Source organism: Chrysemys picta, chromosome 9 (genome assembly GCF_011386835.1).
Source record: "Chrysemys picta bellii isolate R12L10 chromosome 9, ASM1138683v2, whole genome shotgun sequence".
NCBI classification, from domain to species: Eukaryota; Metazoa; Chordata; order Testudines; family Emydidae; genus Chrysemys; species Chrysemys picta.
This window is the reverse complement of record NC_088799.1, coordinates 61,569,423-61,590,317: the sequence shown is the minus strand read 5'-3', so window position 1 is coordinate 61,590,317 and position 20,895 is coordinate 61,569,423. Positions and strand designations below refer to the sequence as shown.

The 20,895-nt window shown below is 47.5% G+C and overlaps 1 protein-coding gene and 1 long non-coding RNA gene across 11 annotated transcripts in view; one reads left to right on the top strand and one right to left on the bottom strand.

Annotated features, from left to right (window-relative positions):
- Positions 1–20,895, bottom strand: part of LOC135973526 (uncharacterized) — a 309,693-nt gene that overhangs the window by 81,218 nt on the left and 207,580 nt on the right. The window lies entirely within an intron of this gene.
- ZDHHC9 (zinc finger DHHC-type palmitoyltransferase 9) overlaps positions 1–20,895 on the top strand; it is a 41,364-nt gene that overhangs the window by 10,825 nt on the left and 9,644 nt on the right. For 9 of the 10 annotated variants that reach the window (XM_008175169.4, XM_065556335.1, XM_024111691.3 and 6 more), the window contains 2 exons: positions 18,772–18,932; positions 19,557–19,715. In XM_008175169.4, the coding sequence (XP_008173391.1) occupies positions 18,772–18,932; positions 19,557–19,715 (320 nt within the window). The remainder of the gene's footprint in view (positions 1–18,771; positions 18,933–19,556; positions 19,716–20,895) is intronic. The other variant, XM_065556337.1, reaches the window with a different exon arrangement.

The window sequence follows — 20,895 nt, the reverse complement described above, 5'->3', positions numbered from 1 at the left end:
TATCGTCTGCTGGGGACCCTTTTTCTCTGATCATAAACCATTTAGGTGCCTGAACACCATGAAAAACACCAATCCAAGGATAAAGTGCTGGTACCTGTCCCTACAACCCTATAGCTTCCAAATATTCCATTGGGCTGGCAAGGTGAATCGAAATGCTGAAATTTTTAATGGGATGGTGGAGATCCAAAAACCAGCTAACAGCACTCTGCCCCCCAACCCCAAAGGTGTGTGATGAGATGGATAAACTCCACAACAGATAGGAAAGGTTTAAGAAGGTGCGCTGGAGTGGCCCTACATATCTGCAAGTCCTATCAAGAATGGAGGAGTTCAAGAGTGGGAAAGCTCAACTGAGCAGTGGGCAGCTCTGAGTGCATGTCTAAGCTGTGAGCTAAGGATGTGATTCCTCTGCTTGTGTACATGTACATTAAAGCTGTTTGAACTAGCCTGAGTATAAATAGTAGTGTAGCTATGGTAGCACGGGTAGCGGCAGCAAAGGCATGGCTGAGCCGTGCTGAGTACATACCCACCGGTTTCAGGCTGGTTTGTACTCCGCACAGCTGACCTGTGCTTCCCACTGCCTGTGCTACCATGGCTACACTGCTATTTATACTCATGCTAGCTCAGTGTGTGCTAACATATGCATACACATCCCTATCTCGTAATGTAAATGTAGCCTGAGAGCAGGGCAGAGTGCTGGGCCTCCCTGCTCTCACGGAGAAGCCTGGCGGAGGACAGAGCCTACCCCCGCCTAAAAGGAGGCCCAAGTCATCTGAAGTGAAGGGGGCTATATCATATTCCTCTGCTGCTGACCCAGCCTGTGGCCCATTCATGTCCCCTCTGAAGGAAGAGAGGCCAGCAGCCCAGCTTGAACTGGCTGCATGTTTGTGTTTATTTTCCTACTCCTCAGTTGCTTTCCCCCTATGACTCAAGAAGGGGTGAGCATCCAGAGGGAAGCAGCTAGAGGGCTGAGGCTGCATCCCTTTTAAAGTGCTACTGGGCACCCCCACTTGAGCAACTGTACCACCCCCATCAACACTCCAAGTGGGTTCTGTTGAAGGACCAGAACCCTAACAAGGCTAGTTCATATTGTCACTCATGCTGGGGGGAGGTTGGTAATGTGGGTACTGGTGCCTTTCATTACACATGCTCCCTTGTGTTGCTCCCCAGGTAACCTGGCTGAGAGTGTCTCTGTCTACTCTGTGTTAAAAGGAAATGCTTAGTGCACTCTTGCTTTCTGATACTCTGAATCTTGCACTTTTTCTGCCCTGTATAATTTAGAAGCAACAGTGACTGGGCTGCATGAGAGGATGAGCTCTCCCATTGCTCGCTGTACTGCTTCAAACCTGAGGGGGGAATGGCCCTGACGTTACCAAACACCCTCATTCTTCCTGTAACCATCTGACCATATACCCAGAGCAGATACACAGGCCTGTCTCCAGTGGGGAGATTTGGTTCAGGCTCAAAGTGCGTATAGATAGAAGCTTGGCTTGTGGTGAACCAAAATGTGATGAAATGCTTCTCACTTTTGTAGCAGAAGGCTGCAATAAGTGGAGTTTGCATGTGGATCACTTTATGGATCATACTTTCAGCTTTGTGGCCCTTCTACTGAGGGTTTGATTTAATTCTCCATGTGTCATGCATTATTGGGTGGTGGGGGGAACCTATGGGCTTCCTCCTGTGGCCAAACTAATCCCTCTGACTTTCCCCAGTGAAGTAATTATATTGTGTAGCTGAGTGGATAAGGTATATTTCAAAGTGAATTCATATCCTGCTGAGGCGAGGTCTATAGAACTTGTCTTCATTCTCCCCTGCCCCCATCAATGAGATATAAGTGAAATCATACCAGTATTATAAAGCAACAAACAAAAATCTGGTCTAAAATAAGCTGTTTCTGAATGTAGCTGTCTTTCTGCACGTCACTTCTTCATATGCCTGAATGCTTTCATTTAGCATTTTTATGTAGGTGGTGTTTTAGAGCCTTTGAAGGGCATGCTCCAAATTCGTCTCTGTCCCACATGTCGTGGTTACCTTTTGGCTTCTTCCATCATATTTCTTTTCTGTGGTGGTTCATCTATCAGTTTGTTGCTCTGACTGCATTTCCGCTCAGCACAAGTACCCCTAGCAGTGATGCTGCAGCAGCACAGGCTTTAATGTGAGCTGCGCAAGCCGGCCTGGGACCCTGGGCGCTTACTTGAGTGGCTAGCCTGTCCTGAAGTCTATGCTGCCATAGCTACAAACCTACCAGTACCCCGAGCTAGACAGACTAAAGCTAGTTTGGATATGTATGTCTACTCATGCTGCCAATCGCACCTTGGATTGCACTCTAGACATACCTATGACTCCTATACTGAAATCATGCAGGGGAATTTGCGATTCTAGAGCTCACGCATCAACAAGGGATGAGAACCATGTTCTCAATAGAAACCTTGATATGAATTTATTAGGCAGAAACCAGCCTATCATCTGTGCAAGCTGTCACCTTTTGGGAATCCAAAATGAGACAGTGGCTTGGCTAAACAGAGAAAATATAACTCCAATAACTAGCCAGTAAACTAGTGTCTGGCTAGGTGTCCTAGAAGACCAGCTAGAAATCCCTCCAGTGCTTTGCAAGGAACTCTCAGACAATAGGAACAGACAGTAGCACACAAATACCAAAGACCTTCTCTGCCTTTCCTTTTCTTATTAGGGAAAGCAGTTCAAGCAATAAACCACTAGATGGCAACAGTGTAGGCTGTTTGGAGCTGGTAGCCACTGTAGAGGCATAGGTCACTCTGGCAGACACATCACCTATTATCATGGATCAAAAACAATCTAGGAGACAGGAAGTAAAGAGTAGGAATAAATGGTCAACTTTCATCAGGGCAAAAGGTTAGCGGCCGGGCCTCGAGTTTCCATGCTACAGCCTATGTTTAATATATTTACGATCTGGAAAGCAGGGGGTGAGCGGTAAGGTTGCAAAATTTGCAAATGACACAAAGTTACTTAGGTTAATCAAGTCCAGAGAGGACTATCAGAGGGACCTAACCAAGGTAGGGGAAAGAGCAATACAATGGCAAGTGAAGTTCACCATTGATAAGTGCAAAGGAAGAATGTCTGTTTTATACTTCAATGCGTCACTGTAGAATCTGAGTGCCTTCCATGTAAAATCAGAAGCAAAGTCCCTAGAGGACTTCATGGAATCTCTAGCACTTCTCCCTTTTCAAGTTCAAGACTCTGCTTGGTGGTTTTGAACTCTCACATCTTACATGGTTCTAAATTAACTGTATCGACTTTGGAAAGGGATCTGGCCATCACTCTGCTGAACGTGCAGCTGTGGTCAAAACAACAAATAAGCTGTTAGGAGGCATGAGGTATGGGATGAAAAGTAGTACAGAGTATTATAGAGCAGTTATATAAATTAATGATGGAACCTCATCTGGATTACTATAAACAGGGCTGGTCACCCCATCTCAACAAGGAGACTGCAGAACTAGAAGGGGTTCAGAGAAGAGTGATGAGAATGAGTAGGCATCTGGAAAAGTGCAGGAGAAAGATTAAAAATATTGGGGTTGTTTTCCTTAGAAAGGTGATGATTAAGAGGGATCATGATACAAAATATAAAGTAATGGTCTAGAGCAGCGGTTCTCAAACTATGGGGCGGGCCTCCCAAGGGATGCACAGGAATGTGCTAAGGGAGGCATGAGCTGTAGGCCCCCCCTTTCTGAGGGGAGGAGAGAGCTCTGGCTTGGGCTCTCCTTCTTTCTCCCCCCACATCCCTTACCAGGAGACAGCTTGGGCTCAGGCTCTCCTTCTTGCACGCCCCCTTCCACTACCAGTCCCTCACCTGGAGGACGTGGCAGGGCTCCAGTTGAGGTGCCAGCTGTCAGCCCCAGGGTGGCAGCAGCAGTACAGACGTAAGGGTGGCAATGTGGCTTTTCACATTTAACGTTTAACATTGCCACCCCACCCTTACATCTGCACTGCTGCTGGCGCAGCACTGCCTTCAGAGCTGGGCACCTAGCTACCAGCTGCTGCTCTCCATTCTGCCTGGGCAGCAGTATATTTACTTGTTTTGGCAGGGGAGCGTAAACAGACACACAAAGAGTGGGGGCCGCCCGATCAAATAAGTTTGAGAACCACTGGTCTAGAGAAGAGATATCAGGAATGTTTGCTCTCCCTGTCTCATAGCACAAGAACAAAGGGACGTTAAATAACTGAAAGTTGGCAAGCTTAAAACTGATAAAAGGAAAGACTTTGTCCCACGTTGTGTGATTAGACTGGGCACTCACTGCTACAGGAGTTCATTGAGGCCAAGAGCTTAGTAAGATTCAGAGAGGGACTTGATGTAGAAAGAGGGTAGATACCATTGTTTTAAAAAAAATGTTTTAATTTAAACCCAATTTTTTAAATTTACATACATTTAAAAAAGTTATATCCTATGTTAAGTCAAGTTTACTATAATCTATTAAAATCACTTAAATAAAATTTTAATAAATCAAGCAGAACATGTTTACTGCTGAAGTTTTAAAGAAAGTCAAAGCGCTGAATTAGTAGAAGTTACTGGCTGAGCACCTGAAAACTAGAGTTTGCTGAAGTGCTACACCAGCTTTTGACAGGAGTAGTTTCTTCTGCAGCTGCAGAGAATGGTTCCTTCATTTCAGTTTATCCAACTAGTTCAGTTCAGTTGTTGAGAAAAGCATTGTGAAAACGAGGAAATACAGAGTTAAGGTAAAGGTCCATACAGTCTTAACTCCACCCTCCTGGAATTGGCGATAGCCACTAGCTGCATGAACTCCAATTGCATTCACGGTGTAGCTGTATTGAATGGTAGAGAAATTAGTTGGAGCAGCTTGGAAGAGCTGTGATTGTGATATGAGGTGATCTGAATGTCTGTGGCCCTATGTGGGTATATTTGAGCCCCTCTCCTTGACCCCCTGTGTGTGTGTGACAGAAGGAAAGAGGTGCATCTGTACCATGAGAGATCCAGGATGTCCATATCAGCACTGTGTCAGTAGCAGGGCACGGGCCTTCTTGCCATGGGGGTATCAGCAGTTAGTTGGAACATGTGTGGCCTGTGGGTTTAATGATAGTAAGTGAAAGTTCAATGTGTGATAGTATGTACATATGGGTAAAGGATTTGAAGGAGTTGTATAATTTAGGCTACTCCACGAAAAGACCCCCGCATCTACTAAGTGTATGAGTGTAGGGAGCTCCTGTTCAGTACAGGGCAAAGGCAGACTGTGTGTGTGTGTGTTCTGGGCTTATTGGGACATTGCTCAAAGAGGGAAGAGTTAAGGTTGCGTGGGTGTGCACCTTGACTCTGTACTTCCTGGTTTTCATAAGTTTGAGTTTTACTGACCTAGACGTTCTGGAAGGGCATGAGCTATCACTGGGCAACCTTCATTCTGCATTAACAAATTCTTTTGCCATTTAATTTCCTAATTTTTTTAACAAAGAGAAGGGTTGGTAGGAGGTAATGGTCATGTAGGCAGTTGTAGTTATCATGTAGGAATGCAGCCCAGATGTTTTTGTGGCCAGGTGATGATAATACCTAGATCTTACTTAAGGCTAGTAGCCTTAAGGAAGGAAACATCATTATTTTAATTGTAGAAATGTGTGAACTGAGGCACAGAGAGATGAAGTCTCTTGGCCAAAGTCATCCAGCAGGCCAGTGTCTGAGACTGGGACATGGGTGGTTGTGCCTAGGGGTTGGATCAGGAGTTGGTAGCCAGGAATCAGAGCCCAGGATCGCAGCTGGGGTCAGAGCCCAGGGTCAGAGATGAAGTAAGAAGTCAGGAATCTGAGCCCAGGGTTAGAGCCAGTAACCTGGAGTGAGGCAAGGCTGGGGGCAGGGCTGTGTCAGGCACAGGAAGAGGGCTGGAACAAGGTGGGAGCAAGGCTGGGACAAGCAGGCACAGGAACTGTCACAGCCATGGGTGAGTGCTTTGAGCAGCTGCCAAACTGCTTCTGAAGTGGAGAGCTGGTTTGCTGACTTCCACCCAATCAGGCGGTGTAGACAGTCAGGCAGCCTACTACAGGCTAGCTGCACTCATTAGGTTGCCCGGAGACTGGCTCTGCTGCAGGACCTGATTCCTGACAGTACTCCCCCCACCGAAGGGCGCCTGCTAGGAGCCTCATGGCCCGTTTCTCGGGGTACTGCCAGTGGAACTCTCAAATATGTCCAGGGCATGAATATTCTCTCCCAGTTCCCAAGCCTACTTTCCTGGATCATAGTCTCCTCAGCCTACCAGTTACTGGCTTCCCCTAACTCGCCAAGAGTCAAGGATTTGGTGGACCAAGTACTCCTTCTGTCTGCAGACCTGTGTGTGGTGAGTTGATCAATTTGGGTATAGGATCCTGTTTTACAGCTTTAAAAGGTGAAATGTGAAAGATGGGTGGATTTTCAAGGACTCTGGCAGCTGTAACCTGAAGGCCTTTGGGTTTAACCGTTCTTTAATATTTTAAAGAGCCCAGGTATTGGTAATCTAGTTTGGCAGATGGGCAGAGAGCCATACCTTGTCCCCTATGGCCAGATTGGGGCCACCCTAACAGTTTTGGTCTGCCTGGTGTTTATAGGCTTCATTGGTGTACTGGAAGTATTCCTTGATCTCCCAGTATAGGTCACTTGGTATAGGATGGAGGCTAGTTCACAGCAACTGGCACTGGGGAACTTACCAGTAAGTCTGAGAGGAAGTGGGGGTTAAAGCCATAGTTTGCAAAGAATGGGCTATGTTGGACTGAGGTGTGGATTTCATTGTTAACACGCAAATTTGGTGTGGCACGGTAGGGGGAACCAGTTGTCCTAGTGGTAACTCAGAAAGCAGCAAGGATACTGTGCCAAGTTTTGACTCTCTGTTTGCCCATGAGTCTGTGGGTGATAGCTGGGTGAGGCAAGGGATTCAATGCCAAGGAGTCAGAATGCCACCAGAATCAGGAAATGAGCTGAGGTTCCCAGTCCTATACAATATCTACTGGTAACCTGTGGTTGCAGAAGACATTGTCCAGGACAAGCCGAGCCATCTCTTATGTGGTAGGAACAGTAATGGTATGGAATGAAGTGTGCCATCTTTGGTAGGAGGTGGGTGGCAACCAGGATTACTGTGTGTCCCTGAAATGTGGCAGTTCTATAATGAAGTCCAGAAGTCCACTGATATAGTAGACAGCTATGGAGGCATTGGCAGAGGCTGGAGGAGACCTAGGAGTTTTGATGGTGCAGTCTTGGTTCAGGCACAGAGGTTGCAGGACCTTTTATATAAACCTTGATGTAAGATCATTGGCCTGGCCACTAGAAGCAACTTGAGATCAGATTCCAGATCTAGAATTGGCCAAAATGGCCCACAAGTGGCAGATCATAGCATGGCTTCCCTACCTGAAGCCTAGGTTGCCCCTTCAGAACATAAATACAACAGTTGCGACAGAGTTCTGTTGTTGGAACTTGGAGTTAGGTCTGGTACCTGCATAATTCAGGGTCTGGCAGATCTGGGTTGCGAATGGGTCACCAGGGAATGGAAGGAGGATGTCAGACTGTTGTTGATCATTCCATTGACAAAGTTGGACACCATGAGCATAGTGGAAGAGAGCTCTTCACCGGGTTTGAGATATTTGTCTTTGCGGGATAGAGCATCTGCCTTCCTGTTTCTTGTCCGTGGGCGAAAGGCTACCGCAAAGTCAAAGTGAGCAAGTCTGGTGTTGGTTAAGACGTTTAGTAGTCTGTAGGTATTCCAGGTTCTTGTGAGCTGTCAGGAGTTTGGACTGGGATTTAGGCTCCCTCTAGTAGGTAACTCCACTCCTTGAAAGCCACTTTGATAACCAGTAGCTCCTGGTCCCAAATATCATAATTTTTTTCCTCCTGGAGTTAGCTTTCCAAGAATAAAAGGCTCAGGGGTGGAGATGGTTGTGGGGGGCCCCCATGATAGATAAAACTGCACCAATGCCAAAATTTGAGGCTTCTGCTTCAATCCTAAATGGTTTAGTGGGATCTGGGAGAATCAGGATGGATGCTGAGATGAACATCCTCTTCACCCGGTCCACAGTATCTCAGTCAGCCTTTGATTGGCTGAACTGGTTCCCCTTTTGCGGGGGTGTCATTATGGGTGCAACCAGGCTAGAGACTCGCCTGTAGAAACTGGCAGATCCCAGGAATTGCTGCACCCCGTGTACACCCTTGGATGAGGCCCAGTCAGATATTGCAGCCACCTTATGTGGGTCCATGGTGAGTCCCTCAGGCATGATGAGAGAGCCCATGAATTTTGCCGTGTCCTTATCAGACTTGTATTTCTTAAGCTTCACATAGGTATGGTTTTGGAAAGTCTCTCCAAGACTGTGCAAACATGATGATTGTGGAGATTCAGAGAAAATGAGGATGTCATTCAGCTAAGTTTGAGTTTGGAGAGGGAGTGAATGCACCCCAGGAAACCTCTGCTCCTGGCTAGATGTCAATGGGCTAGATGTAGCTGCAATGGGGTGGTAGGGTGTCAGCTTTTTGTCAAACCTGTCAACATAATGTTGATATTTAACAGGGTTTCTGGGGTCCCCTTCGGATTGTCTTTGTGTCTCTGGAGGATTGTGTAAGCTGCAAAGGGTTGCTGGTCCCAGCTCGGCTCTTGGCAAACAGGATTGTCAGCAAGACGGAGAGTCAAAGTATACTGTGCCTGATCACCGATGGATGCCAGATGTCAGAGCCAGGTTACCTGGAGTGGGGCAGGAACAAGGCTGGAACTAGGCAGGAGCTGGACTGGGAACAAGCTGGCACAGGAGCTTTTGCAGTTGTGGAAGAATGGTTTGAGCTGTTGCTGCTGGGTTTAAGATCTGGTCGTCTGACTCTTTCCACCAATCAGTCAGCCTTCTACAGGCCAGCTGTCCTCTTAGAGTTGCCTGGTGACTGGCTCTGCTGCAGGCTCTGCTTCCTGACAATCAGTGTCAAAGCTGGGAATAGAGCCCAGGTTTTAGTAGTCCCAGTTCAGTGTTCTCTCTGCTAAGTCACACTGCTGCTATGTGTTTCTTAAGTGCCCCCCAATCCTGCAGGTGTATGGCTATACTACGGAGACTATACTGACATTGCTATGCTGCCCTAATCCCTTAGCATAGATCAGGGGTGGGCAAACTTTTTGGCTCGAGGGCCACATCAGCATTGTGAAGCGCTATGGAGGGCCGGGTAGGGAAGGCTGTGCCTCCCTAAACAGCCTGGACCCTGCCCCCTATCCGCCCCTCCCACTTCCAACCCCCCCCCCCCCCCCCCGCTCCCTGTCCCCTGACTGCCCCCAGGACCCCCTGCCCCTTATCCAACCTCCCGCTCCCTTACTATGCTGCTCAGAGCAGCAGGAACTTGCAGCCCGGCCAGAGCAGCCACGCCACCCATGCTTCCCAACAGGAGCGGCGGGCCAGAGCACTGTCGGCGCTGCGCGCTGAGGCTGCGGGGGAGAGGGGACAGCAGGGGAGGCGCCGGGGGCTAGCCTCCGCGGCCGGGAGCTCGGGGTTGGTCCCGCGGGCTGGATGTGGCCTGCAGGCCGTAGTTTGCCCACCTCTGGAATAGATGCAGCCTATACTGCTGGAAGGGGTTTTTCCAACAGTGTTGAATGAAGTTATCTAGGTTGATGGAAGCAGCTATGCAGACCTAGCCTCTGGCATAGACTTTGTGTGTCACGGCCAGGGGTGTGTCCTACCCCTGCCCAATGTAGCTATCTCAGCCTAGCTTTTAATTGTAGATATCAAGCCCTAGCTGTAGTGGGATGGGGATAGTGGTCGTTCTTTTTGAGTGTGTAGTTGATAACCAAGTCTGTGGGAAATCTCAGGCATGGTGTGTGTCCCAAGAACTTGACAGTTTCATTACTGGTGCTTACGGTAACTTTTAAGCATGTGAGAGAAGACTGTGTGTCTCTCGTCCAGTTCACCCTCTCCTTCCCAGCCCATTAAGCTATTAGCATTTTAGAAGCTAAGTGTGCACAAAAAGATTGGTGGAATCTGTGAACTTCAAAAAAAGCTAGTTTTGGGGGGTGCAGGTTTGGGAGGGGAGCCTGTATCATAGGAACCTCTTGTCCAAATGACCTCCGATTTGGATCACTAAGCCTACCCTGCACCACCACAAAGCACAGCAAATTTCAAGACTAGCCAGGTAAGCATGCAGATTTTAGAACACTTAGAAAAATTGTCCTTTAAACAGAAAAATCCCACAGTCTTAACTGAAGCAGAGAGGCTGTTCTGCTATAATATGAAATGTATCAGCAACTGCTTTGCTATAGTCAAAGCCCCAGCCCAGGATAATCCTGAAAGCATGGGAGGCTCAGAGGTGATGGTCTCAGCTGAATGAGAACACTCCCTATAGCCTGAAACAATAGCTCAGAGATGTATGAACTGCTCCATTCTCAGCTTCTCACCCCAGCAGTGATTCTCAAACTTTTAGGGGTCAGGACCCATTTGTAAATGTTTACGGCTTGTCTTGACCCAGTAAATAGTCTGGGGGTGAAGGTCCTGGAGTGGTTTCGCTCGGGTCCTTCCCGGCACTCACCCCACATTGGCAGTTCCTAGCTGGGCTTGTGTCTCCGCTCTGGGTGTCGCAACCTCCATGGTTGCTGCATTGCTAGGTTCTCTCCTCCCTACCCCCCCACCCCCACCAACTGGACCAAATTTGTGAGAGTGGAGTTGTGACCTGGCCCATGGGATTGCAGTCCTACCCGGACTCCTGTCGTCATGGAGGCAGGGCCAAACCTGAGTGGTGCTAGGACTCCAGAGGTTGCAGTGTCTGGAGCAGGGAGGCGAACCCAGCCAGCCCCATGGGACACCCTTTGAAACATTCTGGTGACCCAATTATGGGTCCCAATTCACAGGTTGAGAAACCCTGTGCTTGTGCATGCTCCAGTTATGCCTGGCTTCAGCTCCCCACCCAGTAGGGTAGGGCTTCCCCAGACCCCAGCTCACATGGGGGCATGGAGAGAGTTCAGACCAGTCCAGAAAGGCAAAGCCCCTCTAGAACCGGCACACATGAAGGGTGAGCAATGGAGTGGGTCAGAATCCATAGATGGGCAGGGCCACCCCAGATCCTGGCATAAACACGAAGGCTTAGGACCCCCCCAGATTTTGGCATGCACACTGTAGAGAATGTGGAGCTGCGGCACGCCTTGCCCCTATTCTCCCCCAGGTCCCCTGCCACTCACTCCCTTGTCCCCTTCCCATGTCCCTCCCCAACCCTTTACCTCCCGTAGGGCAGGTCTACACTTCCTGGTCCGGCCGTAAGCAATCGATCTTCTGGGATCGATTTATCGCGTCTTGTCTAGACACGATAAATCGATCCCGGAAGTGCTCGCCGTCGACGCCGGTACTCCAGCTCGGCGAGAGGAGTACGCGGCATCAACGGGGGAGCCTGCCTGCCGCGTCTGGACCCGCGATAAGTTCGAACTAAGGTACTTCGAATTCAGCTACGTTATTAACGTAGCTGAATTTGCGTACCTTAGTTCGAAGTGGGGGGTTAGTGTGGGCCAGGCCTTACTTACCTGTCCTTATTTATTCTCCTCATTGCAGCCACATTGCCTCTCACCCCATTCCCTCCCACTCCTATGCCCCATAAAATGTCACTCCCTTCCCAGCAAGCATTCACGTTTAATTCTTTTCACAAAAACACTTTGATTACATGCCCCAAAAAACAAACAAAAAAAAAAACCTTGCCGGAGAGTTTTTAGTAATATGTCCTCGAGCCTTTTGCCCAACTTGGGGCTTGAATTGACACTGGCTGTGTGAGTCAGGTTCGAAGGACTGCTGCTTATCCCTTTGACCCATCTAGTTGGTGTGAAACTTTCAAGACTACAAACCCTGATGGGCCCCTCTGTTCAGGCATGCTCAATGTAATTGGTTTGGCGCAAGGACCCAGGTCTAGTGCGGCAGACTGAAGACGCTCAGCCACACTGCCTTTTGGACTGAATGTGCCAAATCTGTGCTTGGCTAGTCTGTCTGTAACCAGCAGACTATCCTTTCCTTCCAAAGCCAGGTGCAGGGGTCTGGAATCTCAACCTTCTACTGCGGTCTAGCAAATAGTTATGTAAGGCACTTGCAAAGTACATTTAGCCCAGTGGCTCTCAAACTTTTTTTACTGGTGACCCCTTTCACATAGCAAGTCTCTGAGTGCGACCCCCACCCCTATAAATTAAAAACACTTTTTTATATATTAAACACTATTATAAATGCTGGAGGCAAAGCGAGGTTTGGGGCGGAGGTTGACAGCTCGCGACCCCTCGTGTAATAACCTTGCGACCCTCTGAGGGGTCCCGACCCCCAGTTTGAGAACCCCTGATTTAGCCCAGGTGGTAAGAGAGGCTGTGGTGTAGATCTGAACGTGCGTGTCAAATCCTGCTGTCAAACCATGTCGGGAACATTGTGGTTCCATATCAAATAATTTCCATATTGCCAGTTCAGTTAAAGTTGCATTGAAACTTCTATTTAAAGTCTTCCCCCAAAAGTCAGATCAACCTTAACATTGCTAGGTCAGGGGCTTGACGCAGGTGCCACAGTATCCCTTCAGGCAGAGCTACAAATAGAGTCCAGGTCCCTCATATCAGAACAAACTATTGTCCGCTTAGCTTTCGGAGAGGCAGCATTGCTTAGGCCAAATGTGTGTGTTCAGCTAAGCTGCTACAAATGGGCTACTCCTGCGTCTGCAAAGCACTCTGAGACACACAGGTGAGACTGCCTAACTCAGGCCTGGTCCACACTAACCCCCCACTTCGGACTAAGGTACGCAAATTCAGCTACGTTAATAACGTAGCTGAATTCGAAGTACCTTAGTCCGAACTTACTGCAGGTCCAGACGCGGCAGGCAGGCTCCCCCGTCGATGCCGCGTACTCCTCTCGCTGAGCTGGAGTACCGGTGTCGATGGCAAGCACTTCCGGGATCGATTTATCGCGTCTAGACAAGACGCGATAAATCTATCCCAGAAGATCGATCGCTTACATCCGGACCAGGAAGTAAAGTATAGACGTACCCAAAGAGTTGCATGTGATGACATTTGTGTGTAGGGAAAGAGAGGAACTGCAGGAAGAAAAAGGATGGTCAAGGCATTGGGCTAGGATTCAGAGCTAGGTTCTGTACTGACTCCTGCCACAGGCTTCCTATGGTATGATACGAGGTCACTGACACTAGAATACATGGAGGTGGCCGCTAATTTTTCCTTATTTATTCAGTGCCTCAGTTTCCCCATCTGTAAAAATGGATCATATGTTCCACCTCACAAATGGTGTAAGTTCACTAATATTTGTGAAGCACTCTGATACTGTGCTGAGGGGGGCCATATAAGTACCTAGTTAGATCATTGGCCCCTTTTGTGAGCCTTTGGGGGCCACCCCAACCCTCCAGCCTTGCACTCATTAGGGACTCACCAGCCGTTCTGAGCCTTAGGAGCAGTGCTGCAAGTAGAAATCATTTCTTGCCGGTACTGCCCTCATGGGAGGGACACAAGGGGGGACACGTGACCGCCCCACGTGACCCTCCATGTGACTTCTCCCTGCCCTGCCCCCAGCCCGGGGCCCCCACTCTCTCCCCGTCCCCTCCAACACACACCCTTTGTATATACAAACATCAACATGCTTAACTACTCACTTTCCCCCAAATATGTAGTATTTGGTCTGTTTATATGGAATATGGGAGTTGGGTGAGGAACCATTTCAGCATATGTATGACTTCTTAAAAAACAAATTTTAAGTAGAACTATATCCTAAACTGCTTTATGGTATTGTACCCAAACATTGCATTTCAATGGGAGATTCAACTTCCTTTATAGCGGTGGTTCCCAAAGTGGGGTTCGCAGAACATTTCAGGGGGTTCGCAAGAAAAATTTCATTAATGGTGGCCAGAGGACTCTGCTGGGACCCGTTGCAGGGCAGACAGCCCGAGCCCCAGGGAGAGCGGGCAGTTTGAGCCGGCAGCCTGAGCCCCTCCCCTGTCAGCCAGGGAACCGGCAGCCCGAGCCTTGGGGAGAGCAGGGCTGGGCAGTTTGAGCCGGCAGCCCCAGCCCTCCCCTGTCAGCGGGGGAGCCAGCAGCCCTGAACCCAGCACTCCATGCAGGGTGCAGGTGGCAGCTCGGATCCCTGTCCTTGTCAGGCAGGGGAAGTTTGCATCCAGGGCAGTCAGCAGGGGGCCACGCTGAACGTGGGGGGGTGGTCCAAGCTAATTTGTCCCTCCCAGGGCACCTTCCTCAGTGGAAGAAAAGCTGTTTGGGAGCCAAACCAGCCAAAGGACGTTGTAGCCAATGTAGGAGTGTTAAGGTGTCTCAGTAATTGTCCTTCTCTCTGGAGTGCTGATTTGCTTCAGTGAGTGAATCTTCTCAGTTTCTAGTTTGTTGGTTGTTAGCAGTCTCTCTGTTACTTTTATTAGAACTTTTGTACACATGTTCAATGGATAAGTGGCTGAAAAAGGAAAGTGTAAAGACGCTGGAATCAGCTAGTGTTTCCTCAAGTCCACACTGTGGAAAATCTAAGTCTAATGATCATGATGGTCCTGGAAAGTCACTTACAAAGAAAAGAAAATATGACGATGATTATATAAAATATGGCTTTACATGCATTGGTGATCAAGAACATCCAAAACCACTGTGTGTGATTTGTGGTGATGTTCTAGCAAACAGCAGCCTCAAACCTTCTCTACTTCAGCACCATTTAGAAACTAGGCATCCTGCACAACTCGACAAGCCTGTTGAGTTTTTCAAGCAAAAATTAGCTGAGAAGAAAAGTGACATTACCAGTTTTATATCCAAAGCAAGTACTGATAATGTAAATGCACTTAAAGCGTCATACCGTGTGAGCTACCGAGTAGCAAAAGCATCAGAAGCCCATACCATAGCAGAGAGCTTGACTGGTCCATGTATAAAAGATGTAGTTCATTGCATGCTCGGAGAAAAGGCTGCAAAAAGGATTGACATGGTACCTTTGTCCAATAATACGTTGTCACGAAGAATTAATGACATGTCAAATAATGTAGAGACCACAATTGTACATAGAGTGAAAAATAGTCCATATTATGCTATACAGTTGGATGAATCAACTGATGTAGCTAATCTAGCTATTTTGCTACTGTTTGTACGTTATGTGAATGAAAGTATGGTTGAAGAAGACTTGTTGTTTTGCCGACCATTGGAAGAACGTACAACTGGAGAAGATATCTTCAGTATGACTAATGCATATTTTCAAGAAAAGGAAATAGATTGGTCTCATTGCCTAGGCATTTGCACTGATGTGGCCACATCAATGATGGGGAAGTATTCTGGATTTGTAGCTCAAACAAAAAAGGTTGCATCAAAAGTCTCTTGGACTCATTGCAGCATCCATAGACAAGCCCTTGCAACAAAACGCATGCCAGAAGGACTGAAGGAAGTGCTGGACAATGTAGTGAAAATGGTGAATTTCATAAAATCATGGCCAACAAATTCCAGAATATTTCACATACTTTGTGAAGAAATGGGTAGTATACACTTCTGTGTGTTGACCCATACTGAAGTTAGATGGCTCTCAAGGGGTAAAATCCTTGTGTGCTTGTTTGAGGTTAGAACGGAAATCCTAGTTTTTTTTTCAACAGCCACCCTTTCCACCTTGCCAGCTGTATGGAAAATAATTTCTGGCTCCAGAGCCTAGCTTATTTAGCAGATATTTTCTCAAGAATTAATGACCTAAATTTATCTCTTCAAGGCCTCAATATAACAGTTTTCAATGTGCAAGAGCGAGTTGAATCCCTGATAAAGAAGTTGCAGTTCTGGAGAAGTTGTTTGGAAAACAATCAAACTGAGTGATTCAGTAATCTTCATGACTTCCTGGTAGAACATAAACTTCAGTTGGATCAGTGCACTAAAACCAATATAATTGCACACCTAAAAGGACTTTGCACAACTTTCAGGGAATACTTTCCAGCTATGTCAGGCGATAATGACTGAATTCGCAACCCTTTTGATGATACCACTTTCTCAGCACAGATATTAAACACCGAGGAAAAAGAGAAATTGATTGAGATCTCCTATGATTACGAACTGAAAAGGAGTTTCAGAAATCTATCATTGATCAACTTTTGGCTGAGTTTAAGAAACGAGTACCCCTTTCTGGCAGAAAAAGCTGCTGCAGTTTTGTTACCATTTTCAACAACATACTTATGCGAGAAAGCATTTTCCTCGTATGCACATCTGAAAACCAAATACAGAAACAGACTTGATGCTGAACCAGACCTTAGACTTTTCTTTCTCCAGTGGTTCCAGACTTCCAAGAGCTATGCAGAGCAAAGCAAGCGAATCCATCACACTGAGGAAATTTAAACTTAAATCCCTGGAAATATTCATTTTTAGGAGGGGGTTCACGAGATGTCACAATTTAGTGAAAGGGGTTCGCGGGCTGTTAAAATTTGGGAACCACGGCTTTATAGGAACAGAACAGACTCCTGAAACTCTTACCAGTCCACAAAAGTGGTCCATAGTCATGCAGATAGTCCTATTGTCTTCAATGGGATTGATCAAATGATTAAGGGGTTACAGGATTAGGTTCCAAGTTTGTAAATGGTTCTGGACGAAACTGACAATGCCTGAGCTGTCAGATCAGAAGGAGCGTCATTCGAATAAAGGTGGGCAGATGTGTGATAAGTCTTAGCTCTGTTGCTAAGATGAGGAATGTGTTTTCAGCAAAGTTCTTGGCAGATTCCTGAGGCAGCTGGTTTAAGGCCATCAGTGTCCGGCATTATAATCTTCACTTATAGTTCTCTCACCCACAAAGCTGGAAAATGACGCATTTGTTTTCTTTGTTTTGCTGCTCCAGTTCGTTAACAAAATGAATGTTAGACTAGTTTGGCTGCAAAGAAGAATTCTTTGTACACTGGGGACAATGCCTGATTCCTGTCAGGCTGCAGAACTGAGCTGACATCAGAATTCAAAGATCCTCTGGTCAGTGCAGGCAGAGGCATTTCTCTAATGATCTGGACTTGATGTGATGCAGTATGGATGTCATGGATAATTCAGACCAATGGGGAGAAACAATCAAAAACACTGTTTAAACACCTTCCATCTCCCACCCCCCACCCCCCTGTCCTCTTGAGGATTCTTGACCAATTTAACAGCACAATACATATGCTAACCAACTTAAACAAACCCTTTGTTTAAGTTGGTTAGCATATGTATTGTGCTGGTAAAGCCATATAAAGAATGAATGCCCTCCCTAGCCATGTTCTGCTCCGGTACCCTGTATGTGCTAAAAATTTCTTGCCCGTACTGCGTACTGGAGCATACCACCCTACTTGCACTCCTGCTTAGGAGGCTAAAAAGAGCCAACCCTCCATGAGACTTACGCCATTTTGATGCTTTGGGTGCACACTAGTCTCTTTCTTGGCACCCCTAGAGATGGCAATAGGAACTGGGGGCATCATAGTACCTTATCCCACTCTAACCAGAAACAAATGTTATTTCCGCTGTACCCAACGCAATGACAAACCAGACTCCTATTCACACAGTCCAGCTGGATCTTCAGTGTGGCCTGTGCAGGAGCATTGATATAGGAAGCACTTGCAGCCAGCTACTGGATATGACCCTGGATGCAGCGAACAGCTTCTCCTTGGTTTCCAGCTGCATAATTCTAAATAAAGAGGCTAACGTGTATGTGCGCCCGGGGGTGGGAGTGGTGGGTGTCCTACAATTAGGCCATGTCAACATTGAGAGAATTTGTAGCAGAGTAACTGCATCATGACTGAGCAGCTACACTTGCCTAAATCCTGCTTTGTTCCAGTATAGCCTGTCTACGTGGGGAGCTTGCACTGATGTAACTAAACTGATGGCATGACTCTGGTGCCAATTTTCATGTAGACAAAGCCTTAGTTTCCTGCACCTTAGGCAGACATTGCCCACTCCAAAACCCAGTAGCAGGTGGTGGCATCCCAACAAGGGGGAGAGTTAAGGTGTTACTCCACATACTTCACAACCTTAACTGTGCCACTCCTGATTTTCGTAAGCTTGTGGCTTGTGTGTTTGACAAGAAATTACAATCTTGGGGGGGGGGGCAGGGGTGTATGTAAGGAGATGTGAACAGAGTCTTTCCTGCTTTTCTCTTGTTTGAGTGTGGAGCCTGATGTCTCAAAAGGGTACAGGGGGAGCAGAAGGCCCTGTTGTGCAGCAACAGCCCTAATGAATTCCTTTGTAAGTGACTCCCCCGATAACGAGTGCAGGGCTTGGGAATATTATTGGAGTTACTTTTCAAGCTTTGGAGTAAACTCTGGGTGGTAAGCAGGAGAGTTCAGTGAAGCCAGTCGCCTCCAACCTTGCTCATTCTGTCCTGAAACTTTTGGGCTCCACTGTTCCTCCCACCTCTTAAAGGAACAGGGCTCTAGGAAGGGTCCGCTTTAATATATTTCTATTGTTTTAGTCATATTCTTTCTGGACAGCCAGTGCCTTCTGAGTGCATTGCAGTCCTTCACAGGAGAAATTCCCAGGTTGATTGGTAAGGAGCTGGCTGGTCACAGGGTTCTGGTTGTCCTTGGTTCCAGCTGAGAGAAGAGATGGGAGATGGAAGTATTTACTGCATTAAAACTAAGAATACGTTATCACACTTCCCTGTTTATACTTTCCATGGTAACACTTGTTGTAGCTGCCCCAAAAGTGTTATGCCCTGGTGACTGGGATGGGATATGGACACCGATCAGTCTCTCCAGATGTGATCCTCTCAGCGATCCATTGGAGAACTACTACATGGCTGCGTCTGGGCTCTGAGACCTTCCCAGGCTTTGAAGAGAGAGTTTTGTCCAGGCTGTTGTTTGGTTTGATTCAGCACCTCCTTGCTTCTCTCCCTCTGTAGGTGTCGCTACCTGGCAGTTCAGCTGTCTCCAGCCATCCCTGTCTTTGCAGTAGTTCTTTTCCTGTTCGCGATGGCTATGCTCCTGCGGACAAGTTTCAGTGATCCTGGTGTGATCCCCAGAGCCCTGCCTGATGAGGCAGCCTTCATTGAAATGGAGATTGGTGAGTGTCAACAGAATCTATGCCAGAGTACCTTCCCCGAGGTCTTTGTGAAGGAGAGTGAGTGCGCTAGAGCCTGGGTTGGTGTGGGAAGTTTGCTGGGGGGCATATCTTCACTACTGACTCTGTGATAGAAGAGTGAGTGTGCCTGGAGAGTGGCTGTGGTGCTCTACATGTCTCTCAGCCCTGGAAGCCCCCCGCTCTCCTCCCCCCCCCCCCCCCCATCCCCGAAGTACCTATCCATCAGCTCACATGTGTTCTCTCTCCTGCTGTGCTGGGTTTGCCCAGGGAATTCCCCTCTCCCTCCCCAACATCCCACTCACTCCCATGATAGAGAATGGGAGCAGGGAGATCAAATCTGGGTCGTTCTCTCTCTTCCTGGAAGGTGATGTCAGGCGCAGGTACATCCTAGCAATTGTTTGCCACTGTTCCTTCACTCAGCAGAGTCCTTGGCATCTCTTCACCTGGCCCCAAGTTCTTAGAGCTGTGAACAGAGCTGCTGCCGATGGCTCTGGGCATTGCAGGCTCTCCTGGTCTTGGTGTTAATGAGATGGAACAAGCAGTTAGTGTTGAAATGCAGTGGACTTTGATTAACAATTCTGGTGTCTGATTGGCTTTTGCTTTCAGAGGCCACCAATGGAACTGTGCCACAGGGTCAGCGCCCGCCCCCGCGTATCAAAAACTTCCAGATCAACAACCAGATAGTGAAGCTGAAGTACTGTTATACGTGCAAGATATTCCGCCCCCCCCGTGCCTCGCACTGCAGCATCTGCGACAATTGTGTGGGTGAGTTAAGAGAGCACAGTGCCCTTGCCATGGGGGAGACCTCAATCCAGCACTCAGGCCTTGCATGTTAGCATCTGGGACATAGGAACTACCAGATGGGATCAGATCGAGGGTATATTTAGCCCTGTAAATCCTGTCTCCACTAGTGGCCAATCCCAGCTGCTTTGAAGGAAAACCACTCAATAGCAGATGGGGGATAATCTGCTCCCTATGAAGGTCTCATTCTAATCCCAAATAGTCAGAGATTGGTTTAAAATCTGAAGCTGGAGGCTTTATCTACCTTCCAATACATTTTTTTTTTTTTTTTTTTTTTTTTTTTAGCATTAACTATTCTAACTCTGGATATTCTTGTTATCCATGTAATTGCTCAGTCCCTCTTTGAGTCTTGCTAAATTCTTGGCCAACAACTTTTTGTGGCAATGAGTTCCACAGTTTGTGTGGCATAAAGTATTTCCTTCTATCAGTTTTGAATTTGAGATTGGATGTGAAGCCCAGTGATGGAGGCTAGGACTGGGAGCTATTTTGTGTGTGTATGTCGTGGGGGGGGGGAGGGGGGAGAACAGATCAGATGAGGAGCAGGAAGCGGAAATGGGACTGGTGGCTGGGCAAGGAGACTGGGACTCGGCTGAGAAGCCTGAGGAGTGGAGAATGGGACCAGAACGAGGTGCCAGGGATGGGGAAGAGACAGGACTGTGACAGAGACAGGTTGCGGGGGACAGGGAAGAAGGTGGCAAGCTTGTGGGGAGTGGGCAGAAGACTCCATGCCCACTAGAGTGCGCTCTGCTCCTGTGTCTGTAGTAGAACCCAACATTCCTGAGTCTCACCATTCTGCTGCTGTCAGAAAATATCTGTGAAACTCACTGGCAAAGTGCTTGTTTGTTTTCTTCCCCATCTAGTGGTGGGCCAAATACAGAATAACAACCTACTATTGCTATCGATTACTCCATTAGCTCAAGCAGCAGAGTTCTGGGGGGGTGGAACTAAAGGTTCCAACCCTGCTGAAAACCCATGTAGGTATCAATATGATGGAACTTATTTTCAGATTGCTTTTTAAAAAACCTAGGAAATTATACATACAACTTCTGTTAAAAGAACATTAAGGTTGCAAAGTCAAGCAGTTGAAAGATAGGAAATGCCACAATTAAGGTCAGCTGTGTGCATGCATTATGGTAGTTTTTAA